Source organism: Lithobates pipiens, unplaced genomic scaffold, assembly GCF_037356315.1.
Source record: "Lithobates pipiens isolate NorthernLeopardFrog02 unplaced genomic scaffold, aLitPip1_a1.2 Scaffold_25, whole genome shotgun sequence".
In the NCBI taxonomy this organism is placed as follows: domain Eukaryota; kingdom Metazoa; phylum Chordata; class Amphibia; order Anura; family Ranidae; genus Lithobates; species Lithobates pipiens.
Genome location: NW_027507787.1, coordinates 16,707,762 through 16,721,456, shown reverse-complemented (window position 1 = coordinate 16,721,456; position 13,695 = coordinate 16,707,762). Strand labels below are relative to the sequence as shown.

Below are 13,695 nucleotides of genomic sequence, written 5' to 3'. Positions count from 1 at the left end.
CACAGTGTCCTCTGAACACTAATGATCACAGATTGAGGTAAAGAGCCAATCAGTGGCGCTTTACCACATGATCAGCTGTGTCCAGTCACAGCTAATCACGATGTAAACCGAAGCCGGTTATTGGCGCTGCTTTCCTCTTGGTGACAACCGGCTTGTGTTAGAGATATGTGCATTGATAATCAGGACACTGATTATCAGTGCAGTCCCAACAGTGCCCATCAGTGCTTCCAATCAGTGCCACCTCATCAGTGCCACCTACCAGTGCTGCTTCATCAGTGCAGCCTATCAGTGCCCATCAGTGAAGAAAAAATAAATTACCTGTCTGCAAAATATTAGAACAAACTATTCCAAAAAAAAATATTTTTGTTTCCAAAATCTTTGGTATCTTTTCATTTATTTAGCAAACAATAAAAAAACCCAGTGGTGATTAAATACCACCAAAAGAAAGCTCTATTTGTGTGAAAATAAATGAGAACAATGTTGTTTGGGTACAGTGTTGCATTCAAAATATGACACTGTAAGCTGAAAATTAGCCTGGGCAGGAAGGGGGTAAAAGTGCCCAGTAAGCAAGTGGTTAGGGTAGAGTTCCAGCTTAACCATGACTTTAAATAATTAATTTGGACCAAGCTGGCTCAAATTCACTATTTACTTTACATAAATAAGAAGACGCTGTGTGCATTCTGCAGCCCTGTGGGTGAGTACTTGTCTGCTGCCAGAACGAAATTGAGTCACTCTGAATGCACTTCCGCCATTCAAAGAAAGCCTTGTATTTTTTATCCGTGAATACAAGGCTTCTTCTGATTGGTGAGGTAAATTGCGACATCATCTACCTGCATCTCCAACTCAGCCAATCAGAGGAATCTAAAATAAAAATACAAATCTTGCCCTGAATGGCTAATGCTAGCAAAGTATATTACAGAAACACAGCAGTCACATCAATTAGTAACGGAAATAGTTTGTTTGGGCCAGTTTTATATAACTTATATGTGATACTGTGGCCAGCTTCATTTGTAGGAAAACACTTGACTTTTTAGCATTATGAATTGCGTATGTAGAAAGCTGAATGTTCAAAATCTATTTTAATCGTTTTTTTTTCTTACTGTATGTTATGTAAATATATACTGCATGTATAGGAGCACAGCCATATTTTCACTTTACATATGCAAACCTAACTGAAAACAATGGGATCTCTAGTAGCCGTGTACTTGCCTGTCAAACTCTTCTTGAGGTCAGTGAGGCCTTGCAGGCAATGCGTGCAATGTACATGATTGGGTTAGTAGTGGCGGCATTACAGGGTTACCTCAAGCAGTGAGGAGGCAATATTACACCTCCTCGCCACCTGTCAAATGCCCTCTGAAAGGTGATCCAAACACGGGTGACTCTTCAGAGGGCACCACAAGTGTGAAAATTGTGATGGTGTGGTGACTGTAAATGTCAGGCAGACTGATTTGTATCTAAATTATCATGATAAATGTCTGTCAGTATGTCAGATCTGGGAAGAAGCCTGCAGTCCAGGAATGTGTGAATTGTATAATTATCTGCAGATCAGAATAAATCAACCTATTAATATCCTGCAGAAATCAAGGGTCACAATTTTCCTGATATGGGAAGCACTTAGCTTGATAACCACACAGTAATAAGGTTGCAGTTTACACAACAGATGTGTAAAATGACTTTTAATGGTCTGTTGCATTGTTTCTGCACTTTGCTCTTGGACTTGTGTGTCACACCTTGTCGGATTGTTATCATGTGTGGGGATAACCTTTTTCCACATCATCCAGAAATAAAATTATTTGTGTTTATTTTTGAAGTAGTAAACTACACCTGTATAGCCACTTCAGTCCCGCAAGGTTTACCCCCCTTCATGACCAGGCCATTTTTTGCGATACGGCACTGTTATTTTAACTTACAACCACGCAGTTGTGCAACGCCGTACACAAACGAAATGTATATCCCTTTTTTCCCCATAAATAGAGCTTTCTTTTGGTGGTATTTGATCACCTCTGCGGTTTTTATTTTTTGCACTAGAAACAAAAAAATCCCAACAATTTTGACAAAAAAAAAAACAATATTTTTTACTTTCTACTATAAAAAACACTCAATAAAAAAAATGTAAAAAAATTATTTTTTTCTTCATCAATTTAGGCCAATATGTATTCGGCTACATGTTTTTGGTAAAAAAAAATACCAATAAGCGTATATTGATTGGTTTGCACATAAGTTATAGCGTCTACAAACTATGGGATATGTTTATTGATTTTTTATTTCTTTTTTACTAGTAATGGTGGCGATCAGTGATTTTTAGTGGGGCTGCGGCATTGCGGTGGACAAATCTGACACTAAGTGAAACTTTTTGGGGACTAGTGACACTAATACAGTGATCAGTGCTAAAAAAAAAAAAATGCACGGTCACTGTACTTATGACACTGACTGAGAAGGGGTTAACATCAAGGGCAATCACAGGGTTAAATGTGCTCCTAGTGAGTGCTTGCTAACTGTAAATTAAAGCGCCCCCATCCCTCCTTGCTCATTCGCAGAAGCGAATGCATGCACAAGTCGTGCCCGCATATGTAAACGGTTTTCACACCACACATGTGAGGTATCCCTGCGAAGGTTAGAACGATAGAAATAATTCTAATGCTATACCTCCTCTGTAACTCTAAACAGGTAACCTGCCTGTTAAGGTTTTTTAAGGTGTCATCTATGGAGATTTTTAAGTACCATACTTTGTCCCCATTCCCGAGTAGGTGAAATTTTATAGCATGACGTGTTAGGTATGTATTTACTTGACGTAACATCATCATTCATGTTTTACAAAAAAAAATGGGATAAATATTGTGTTTTTTTAATTAATTAAAGTGTATTTAAAAAAAAAATATTGCATTTGAAAAACCGCTGTGCAAACATTGTGTGACATAAAAAAATTGCACAGATCGGCATTTTATTCCCTAGGGTTTATGCTAAAAAAAAAAAAAAAAAAAAGGATAATGTTTGAGGTCATAAGTAATTTTCTAGCTAAAACTACTGATTTAACGTGGTAGTAAACAGCTGCAGAATGAGAAAACAAAAAAAAAAAAAAAACACTTGTAAGACAATGTTATAATGTGCTAGTATGCATTGCATAAGAGCATATTATGAAATACCTTAGAACGAAGCCCCTCCAGCGGCGCTCTGTCGTCTTCCCCAGCCTTTCTTCTGGGTTTGCAGGCTCTGGCACTGTGAGTGGCCCGAGCCGCGATGACATCACGCATGCGCGGGAGCCCTTAGTTCCAGCAAGAGGCTCTGAAGGTCTGGAACGGTATGCCAGACTTTCAGAATGCATGTGTCAACAATGTCCCCGGCTGCATGCAGGGTGAATATCTCCTAAACGGTGCATATTTAGATATTTATTTTACCTACAGGTAAGCCTTATTATAGGCTTACCTGTAGGTAAAAATAACAAAGCGCGATTTACAGCTTTAAACTTATGTAGCACCCTGTAGCTTAGGCAGGGTTGCTCCTCACAAATTTACTTGCCTGGAGTAGTTATCCTGGTTGATAGAGATCCATTGATTTCTCCATAAGTTTGGCCTTGTTGCACTTTTCTCTTCTACCACTAGGTGGCTGGGTACTTGGTGGTACTAGATATGAGAAGGGCAACTCAAGGTCAGATTATGGGTATATGGGGTATTCCAGCCAATGGGCAGGGGTTTTCTTGAATCCCTTGGCCTGCTGGGAACACCTACATATTTGGGTGGAGTCAGGCTATCTGTGTTTTGTGCCACGTGGACGGCTATCTGGGTGGACGTGTGTCCTATTGACCTGGGCTGATAAGGCTGGAGATTGGGCCTATCCCGGGAGCATCTAGCTGTTAGGCTGTGTGAGGGCCTATCCAGAAGTAAAGAGAACAGTGCAGGGTTGGGAATGTGGCTTGCAGTCCAACCAGAAGAGATCTGGGGACTATGGGGACCCCTCTAATGACAGGGCTGTGTGCACATGACTCTTCCCATAGTCCATGTTGGGGGTCATGTCCCTACATAGAGTATAGGGGGACTATGGGGACCCCTCTAATGACAGGGCTGTGTGCACAAGACTCTTCCCATAGTCCATGTTGGGGGTCCTGTACCTACATAGATTATAGGGGGACTATGGGGACCCCTCTAATGACAGGGCTATGTGCACAGGACTCTTCCCATAGTCCATGTTTGGGGTCAAGTCCCTACATAGAGTATAGGGAGCCTACGGGGACCCCTCTAATGACAGGGCTGTGTGCACAAGACTCTTCCCATAGTCCATGTTGGGGGTCCTGTCCCTACATAGAGTATAGGGGGACTATGGGGACCCCTCTAATGACAGGGCTATGTGCACATGACTCTTCCCATAGTCCATGTTTGGGGGTCAAGTCCCTACATAGAGTATAGGGAGCCTATGGGGACCCCTCTAATGACAGGGCTGTGTTCACAGGACCCTTCCTATAGTCCATGTTGGGGGTCATGTCCCTACATAGAGTATAGGGGGACTATAGGGACCCCTCTAATGACAGGGCTATGTGCACATGACTCTTCCCATAGTCCATGTTTGGGGGTCAAGTCCCTACATAGAGTATAGGGGGACTATGGGGACCCCTCTAATGACAGGGCTGTGTGCACAAGACTCTTCCCATAGTCCATGTTGGGGGTCCTGTACCTACATAGATTATAGGGGGACTATGGGGACCCCTCTAATGACAGGGCTATGTGCACAGGACTCTTCCCATAGTCCATGTTTGGGGTCAAGTCCCTACATAGAGTATAGGGAGCCTACGGGGACCCCTCTAATGACAGGGCTGTGTGCACAAGACTCTTCCCATAGTCCATGTTGGGGGTCCTGTCCCTACATAGAGTATAGGGGGACTATGGGGACCCCTCTAATGACAGGGCTATGTGCACATGACTCTTCCCATAGTCCATGTTTGGGGGTCAAGTCCCTACATAGAGTATAGGGAGCCTATGGGGACCCCTCTAATGACAGGGCTGTGTTCACAGGACCCTTCCTATAGTCCATGTTGGGGGTCATGTCCCTACATAGAGTATAGGGGGACTATAGGGACCCCTCTAATGACAGGGCTATGTGCACATGACTCTTCCCATAGTCCATGTTTGGGGGTCAAGTCCCTACATAGAGTATAGGGAGCCTATGGGGACCCCTCTAATGACAGGGCTGTGTTCACAGGACCCTTCCTATAGTCCATGTTGGGGGTCATGTCCCTACATAGAGTATAGGGGGACTATAGGGACCCCTCTAATGACAGGGCTGTGTTCACAGGACCCTTCCTATAGTCCATGTTGGGGGTCATGTCCCTACATAGAGTATAGGGGGACTATGGGGACCCCTCTAATATGCATTGTTCCTCGGCGCTCTGTGTTCCGCACAGCTGAGCTTCGACGTATAGAGATGAATGGAATGCAGCTTTGTAACATTCCAAATAAAGTTTATTTAAAGAAGGGGGAACGGAGTTATGTTCTGAGAAGAAGACACAGTGGAGGAGAGTTGCTTTTCCTCTATGACAGTCCCGTACAGAGAGCGGTGTCACTCCCACTCAGCACTGTGTCAGCGCTCGCTGTACCCGCTGAACTTTCCTATCACTGACTCCGCTCTGACCCCCCCCCGCTGCCTCTCCAGTCCTCACTCATTACCCAGATGAGGGATAGGGCGGGGTAAACCTATGTGGGCGGGACCAGGCTGGAGAAGTACGCAAGCCCCGCCCCCGGCCCCTGACCCTTGTCCGTACCCCAGCCGTGTCGCTCAGTCCCCCTGAGTACGGTGGATGATGAGGGGGCGGAGCCTAGCCGGGGAAAGGTTGGTCCGGGGACTTTGCTACGTGTCTGGCCGGCCTATAATACCTCGTTGGTGGAGCGATCCTCAGCAGACCGGACTCCTCCGCTGTGTCCAATCACTCCGCTCCGATCAGCAGCATGTCCAAGCCGGTAGGGGACTTTCTCAATGTTCTTCTTCTTCTTCTCTCCTCTATTCATCTGTAAGTGATCCCAGAGAGGAGTTCACTGACTGACAGCTCTGCCCCAAGAGGTGCTGCAGCAGCAGTGTGCTCCCATCTGCGACCATACACACGGCAATACATTATCCAATCACTTTCCGATCAATCAGTAGTCCACAACCCATTCAGTCGTTGGGGGCTGGGCATTTCCATCAATAATTGGAAGATATGATTGAAAGTTACTGATCACATCTCGCTTTCCACCATGTAATCTGATGGTATTCCATCCTATTCAAGTATCTCAGCGCTGCGACAAAGTCGCCAGTCACTTCTATTCCTATCTGATCAATTGAATTGTGTTGCTGGAATTGCTCATTGAGTGTATAGTCTAGTTGTGTATGGTCCCCTAACCTTTCATATATAGAATAGAATGTAGAACTTGAATTGACAATGAGATTCGGCCGGGATGACTGCGACTCTGCAGCCATACATTGACAGATTTCTGTTATTATTCGATAGATCTGATCTGACCGTGTATGGGCCCGAGCACACAGGGCTTTCAAAAACATTTCTTTTACAGGCGTTTTTCTTTCTCTGCCTGTAAACTCCCCTCTGTGTGCCCATACATACATAGGCATCTACAGGCTGAAAGAATCATCACCAACGCGTTCAGGAGAGGAGCGTTTGGGCAGAAAATACACTCGATGCACCTAAACGCACGTGAGCTCGTCTAAACACTTGCACTGTGCAGCTTTAGACGTGATTTTTATGCTGATTTTTTTTTTTCTGCCAGGGGTAAAAGACATTCAGAGGAGAAAATCGCATGCCCCGTGTGCATGAGCACTCCGCCATCTGTGAGGATCTTGTAATATTCTGGGATTTTCCCTTCTGTGGTATATGAACAGTAATTTAAGCAGGGCTCCACCCAAAAGTGGAAGATCCAATTATCTGCCCCCCCCCCCCCCCCCCCCCGTGCTACATTTGGCACCTTTCTGGGGAGGGGGGAGCGGATACCTGTTTTTGACAAGTACCCATCCCCACTTCCAAGTGATCTTGCTGTTGTGGGATCACTCAGAGGTTTGCACCCCCCCCCCCCGGGGTCATTCAGAAAGTGCAGCGCGCTTCGCACATGCGCAGTGGGGAACTGGCTGTGAAGCCTCAAGGCTTCATTGCAAATTTCCCTTAGAAGCAATGGTGGCAGCAGCACCTGAGAGCCCATGTAAAAATCGGCTGAGGTGCTTATATCGTGGGCTCCCTGGACAGGTAAGTGTCCTATAACTAAAAGTCAGCAGCTACAATGTTTGTAGCTGCTGACTTTTAATTATTTCTGAAGCAGGCTGGACCTCTTCTTTTAAAGTCTATCTGAAGGCAGTTTAGAAAAAATGGGGGTAGGCAGGGTACTTATCACCTACCTCTGCAGAATGCACACTGAGCTGCGCATGCACAGCTCGGCTTGCTTTGCCAACACGGTCCCTGTGTGCCAGGATGACTGACTGCTGAGCATGTGCGGGCGGTTCATCATTTAACACTGGCCAGTGAGGATGATCAAAGGCTGACCTCTTGGGAGAAGATGCTGGCAAGGGACCTCTTATAGATTTCAGACCTTTCGAGAGGAGGTAAGTATAGGGCAGGGGTCTCCAAACTTTCTATACAAAGGGAAAGTTTACTGCCCTTCAGAAATTAGGGGGGGGGCACACTGTGGCCACTGAAAGTAGAAAACGTCCCAGCATCAGTGGGAGTAAACAATGCATTATATTTGGTGTCAGTAAGAGGTATTGTGCCCCATTGTTGGTGTCATTGGGAGGATTTGTGTCCTATCATTGGTGTCATTGGGTGGGAAGAATCATGCCCCATCGTTGGTGTCACTGGGAGGATTTGTGTCCCATCATTGGCGTCATTGGGAGTAACTGTGCTCCATTGTTGGTGTCAGAGGATGAAATATTACCCCAAGGGCCGGATAAAAGCTGGTAAAGGGACACAGTTTGGAGACCACTGGTATAGTGGATGGATGAAGGAATTCCCCTACCACTGGGATAGTGGAACTCACTGATGTCACCATACACTGACCAGCAGTTGATTGGCTGCAGCCACTAATCGAGAAGTTTTCCAGCATGTCCCTTCAGCAGAAGTCCATCAAACGATTGATGTCTGTGGCGCAGAGACGGCCACACAATGAAATTGGTCCAGTTTGATCAGTGTATGGCGAACTTTAGTTCATCCTTAGGAATGCTTGTCCCTGCTGGCACACTATGAAAACCAATAGTAATGTTTAATCCATGTGTTCTGATAGGTTCATCACACACGTCACACTCTGACCATGCAATCTTGTAGGCTGCATTCATATCTGAGTGATTGTCAGACACTTTTTTTTTTTTTTTTTTTTTTAGCGTTTTTGCATGGATCTATGTGTGCTTCTAGGAGAATATTTCCAGCATTTTACATGTGTGTTTGAGGCCCAGTTCACACCTAAACCGACTGCGGCTCACACAGCAACCTTTAATATAACCAATTTTCGGATGCTGCTGCCGCCGTTCGTCAGTTGGTTCCCCACTGTGCATGCGCAAAGCACGCTGAGCTTCACACTAATCACCACTGGGTTTTTTCATTTTTTGCTATATAAACTCCCCACAAAAAAAAGTTTTTCTTAGTTTCTGTTACAACATTTTGCAAATAAATAATCTTTCTTCGTGAACTTAGACCATAATGTATTCTGCTACATTTGGGGTAACCCTATCCCAAATCGGTGTATATTATTTAGTCTGTATGAAAGTAAGTCTCTACAAAATATGGTATTTATCAGAAAACGGATCAGTCCTGATGTACTGGCAATCTCATTTCTTGAAGCCTGAAAATGCCAGGATAGTACAAACATCCCCCAAATGACCCCTTTTATGACGTAATTTTTTGGAAAATCAAGAAATTCAATTACATTTTTTTTATATACTGTCCCCAGTGGAGTACAGCGTCTTCATATGACTTGTGTGATGGTGATCAGGGATAGTGACTATTGACCACAGAGAGGTCACGGGATTGCGTCGGAGTGTCATACCAAAACGCTGCTCACTGTATAGCAGCCACCCTGCTGCAGTAAAAGCTACAAAGTGCTTAGGTGTGAATGCGGCCTAAGGGTTCCTTTACCCTTATGCCTAAAGAGAGTTAAGTAAAGTTTCATAAGACGAGGAACATCCATCAATGTCTAAAGACGAGTTGGGGTGGATATGGGAAATCTGTAAGCGATGATCTTGTGCATACAGTAAGCCTGTCTTAAAGCGATTCTTCACCCTAAAGGGGAAGTTCCGCTAATCTGATCCCTCCCCCCCTCCGGTGCCACAATCGGCACCTTTCAGGGGGGGGGGTGCAGTTACCTGGATAATCCAGGTATCTGCACCCACTTCCGGGCAGACCCCTGCAGACGCAACGCCCCCCCCCCCCCCCGTTGTGTTCTGGGAAACACACAGTTCCCAGGACACAGCGGGGGACCAGAAGAGACGTGCAGCGCGACTTGCGCATGCGCAGTTGGGAACCAGGCAGTGAAGCCGCGATGCTTCACTTCCCGATTCCCTGACAGAGGATGGCGGCGGGGGCAGCAGCGAGACGAGCGATCGCTCGTCATCTGCCGCCGACATCGCTGGACCCTGGGACAGGTAAGTGTGATTTTATCAAAAGTCAGCAGCTGCAATATTAGTAGCTGCTGGCTTTTAATATATATTTTTTTTTTTTTAGGTGCAGAACCACTTTAAAGCGTGCATAGCACCAAATCTTTCCAGCAGGGACACAGAGGGACAAGGTGCCATATCTGTAAATGGGCCATTGGCTTGTGAAGCTGTCAATCACAGCCAGTGATCAGAGAGCGGGGGGGGGGGGTTTGGCCCAGCCATTCTCTGTGTGTAAATAGACACTCAAAGCTCAGCTCGGAAGAGAGCCTGCTTAAGTACCCCCCTAGCAAGAGGTAAGAGGGAGGGGCCTGGACTGCCAGCGGGGGACACGAAAAGAAGAGGTATCAGGACTGCTATGTGCAAAATCATTGCACAGAGCAGGTAAGTATAAGATGTTTGTTATTTAAAAAAAAAATTAAAAAAAATCTTTCTTTTTAGAATCCCTTTAATGAAGGGGAGAAAGGGGCATTTTACAGCACGAGTTATTGGCCATAGTAAAGCCATACTGCTGCTTTATAAATGGGGCCCATGGTGTTATCCAAGTGTTCTTTTTAATGACTTAAGCTCTGAAAGGTGCACCCCTTCCTGACTAGGTCATTTTTTTTTGCAATACTGCGCTGTGTTACTTTTACTGACTATTGCACGATACCCAAATAAAATTGATGTCCCTTTTTCCCCACAAATAGAGCTTTCTTTTGGTGGTATTTAATCACCTTTTTTTTTTTACGCTATAAAAATATTATTTATTTATTATTTTTTACTTTCTGCTATAAAATATATGCAAGAAAAAATGTAAAAAAATCACTTTTTTTATTTTTTATTTTATTTTTAAACTGTGTGAATAGCTAGTTATTAAAGGAGAAGTCCAGCCTGAGCTCGTTTGGCTGGGCTCCTCCTATGGATCACAGGAGTGCAGTTCATTTTACACTACTGGGGCCTGTTTTCTGCAGAGAGCGGTCTGAAATCCACTCTCTGCAGAAGTCACAGGAATCAGGCCAGGCACCGCGTCATCACTACAATAAAGTCTGGATCCGCCAGGTGCCTGGACTGATGCCTGTCTCAGCCTCTCGGCAAGCTGCTGAGAGGCTGAGACAGCTGCTCCCCCACCCCTCCACAGTTCAGCACTTGGGCAGGGGGCAGAGAGGAGAGCTGCTGATTGACAGTCAGCAGCTCTCTGCTCATGGAGCTGCGACAATGGAGCCATCAGCGATTTCCGATTGCTCGGTTCTCAGTGCAGAGGCGCCAGGGGATAGATGCAGCATCGGATAGACCTAGGTAAGTAAGATTCTGGGAAAAAAACAAAACATACTTCTATTTTCAGGATCGGCCAGAGAAGCCGGCTGCTGTGTCCTTAAAAACCGATGAGTCATCAGTTGTCGGAGGAACATTTAAAACATTGGGGAAAAAACAGTGTGCCCCCCCCCCCCCCCCTCATATTGGGCCCTTCTGATCTGTTGTGGATTTTGAGGGAAACCCCAGACCAAATAAAAAAAATTATTTGGGGGTCCCCCCAGAAATCCATACCAGACCCTTAGGCCGCGTACACACGGGCGGATTGTCTGCCCAACTAAGTTCGGCAGACAATCCGACAGACAGTCCGTTCAAAATTGGCATGAACGGACTTGACCACACACGATGAGCAGACAGTCCGCTGAAAGCGTGCGTGATGACGTAGAAAAACGACGTCCTATACACTGCAATGCAACCTTCGGCCGTGTAAACCCTTTCTGAGCATGCGCCATACTTAGTCCGTCCAACTTGCCTACACACGAGCGGACTGTCCGCTGAAACCAAGTTTGGACGGACAAAACCAAGTTTGAACGGACTGTCTTACGGAAATTCCATAAGACTTTGTTCGTCAGACTGTCCGCTGAAAAAGTCCGCTGAAGCCCACACACGAGCGGATTGTCCGCTGAAACACTGTTCAGCGGACTAAGTTGGGCAGACAGTCCGCCCATGTGTACATGTGTACGCGGCCTTATCCAAGCATGCAGACTGGAAAGTCAGGAAATGGGGGGGGGGGGGGTGCGAGTGAGTGCCCTCCCTTCCTGAACCATACCAGGTCACATGCCCTCAATATGGGGGCTACCCCACATAATACCCCTTCTCATTCACCCCAAAAAAGGTGTAGTGTAAAAAAGGACAATAGGCAGTTTTTCACAAAGTCTTGTCGGCAATTCTTTTTTTTTTTACATTCAGCTGTCAGCGGGGGGAACCCTGCTGACAGCTGATGACTCATTGGTTGGTAAGGACACGGCGGTCAGCTTCTTGGTCCGCTCCTTAAAGCACTTTTCGGGGGGGAGGGGGGTGCCGATACCTGTCTAAGACAGGTATTTGCACCCACTTCCGGGCATAGACTCCCACGGGAGTCTACGTCTCTTCCGCGCTGTCTGCTGGGACACACACGGGTCCCAGAGACAGCAGGGACCATTTGTATTGCGCAGCACGACTTGCGCATGCACAGTAGGTGACCGGGAAGATCCTGATTCCCTTACCGAAGATGGCGGCAGAATCTGAGGACTGAGGGACAGTTCGGCCTTGGGTGCCAACATCGCTGGCACCCTGGACAGGTAAGTGTCCTTATTTGAAAAGTCGGCAGCTGCAGTATTTGTAGCTGCTGACTTAAAAAAAAAATAATAATTTGCGGGACTTCCGCTTTAACAACCAGCTATTTACAGTTTCTTTTGGTGTTCTGATACCCCCTGTAGACTCCTCTTCCTGTCATTATTTGGAAGAAGTAAAACCTAGCATGGCAATCTTCTGCTATTGACCGTTATCTACCAGTCGTGTAGAAGGATTGCACCTTACTGGAAGTTTTTGCTTCTCTATATCCTCAAGAGACTGTAGAGCACCCAAGAGGTCAGCAGGTTGTTCTGAGAGGCAGCAAAAACCACATCTGGCATCAACATGTCTGCCTGGTTTATACATTGCATGGCATTAACATGATTTCCTATTTGACATTTGGCTTTAGCAAACAGGTGTTCTTAAAGTAGCAAATGAGTGTAAATATTCAAGACAATGAAGTCACAGTTTTCTGACTTGCTTGAGGTCAGCATGACCAAACTCCAGGTCAAACCTTCATCAAAATGGGTAAAGTAACATTGCTATACTCCAAATACCCTTCAAGTAAGCTTAGCTGTAGCGTTAAGCTGACTGTAAGATTATTTGAAGCATGAGACTATAATTATGGTTACATATTTGAAATCCCACTTCTAAATTGTACCCACAGTAATTCAAATAACTAACTAAATCGCTCTAATGCCCTGTACTCACGGTCGGACTTTCTGATGGAAAGTGATCGGATTGTGCTGTCGGAAAATCTGATCGTGTGTGGGCTCCATCTGACTTTTTCCGTCGGAATTTCCAACACACAAAGTTTGAGAGCAGGACCTAAAATTTTCCGACAACAAAATTTGATCATTTAAATTTTAATCGCGTGTAGACAATTCCGACGGACAAAGTGCCACGTATCAATTAATATAGATGGTGCAGCGCAAAATACAAAAGTCCACAGGTTTATATATGACAACAGAAGAGCATGTAGAGCGGGAACACCACGTGGAAAGACCGCTAATTGCTTGTATGTGACACTCCTTCCACCAGTAGGAATAAACTCTTACCAGCTCTGATGGACCTCTGAATTTTCAGATGGTCAAATGCGCGTGTTCACACTCTCGGTGTGCAGGAGTCTTTATTTCCACATGAAAATAGAGCAGTAGTCCGAATCCCTTGATCACATGCAGCCGACTCCAGAAAAAACCCCAAAGTGCCACGTATGCTCAGAATAAATTAAGAGACGAAAGCTATTGGCTACTGGCCCATTTATAGTCCCGATGTACGCGTTTGTCGTCACCTTGTTCAGAGCGATCAGATTTTCAGACAACTTTGTGCGACCGTGTGTATGCAAGACATAATCCTGCTGAAAATGCTAGTTGTTGGGTTTATCCAGTGGCTCAAAGTGATTGTAAAGGATTGTTTTTTACTTTTTTAAATAACAAACATATCATACTTGCCTCCACTGTGCAGCTTGTTTTGTACAGAGTGACCCCGAACATCGTCTTCTGGGGTCCCCCCACATCAGATAAC

General features: G+C 45.5%; 1 protein-coding gene across 2 annotated transcripts in view; it reads left to right on the top strand.

The window, feature by feature from the left end:
• Positions 1–5,735: 5,735 nt before the first annotated feature.
• The window catches only part of PAPSS2 (3'-phosphoadenosine 5'-phosphosulfate synthase 2), an 83,220-nt gene continuing 75,260 nt past the window's right edge, over positions 5,736–13,695 (top strand). The window contains exon 1 of one of the 2 annotated variants that reach the window (XM_077454141.1): positions 5,736–5,945. In XM_077454141.1, the coding sequence (XP_077310267.1) occupies positions 5,934–5,945 (12 nt within the window). In that variant the 5' untranslated portion in view covers positions 5,736–5,933. The remainder of the gene's footprint in view (positions 5,946–13,695) is intronic. The other variant, XM_077454140.1, reaches the window with a different exon arrangement.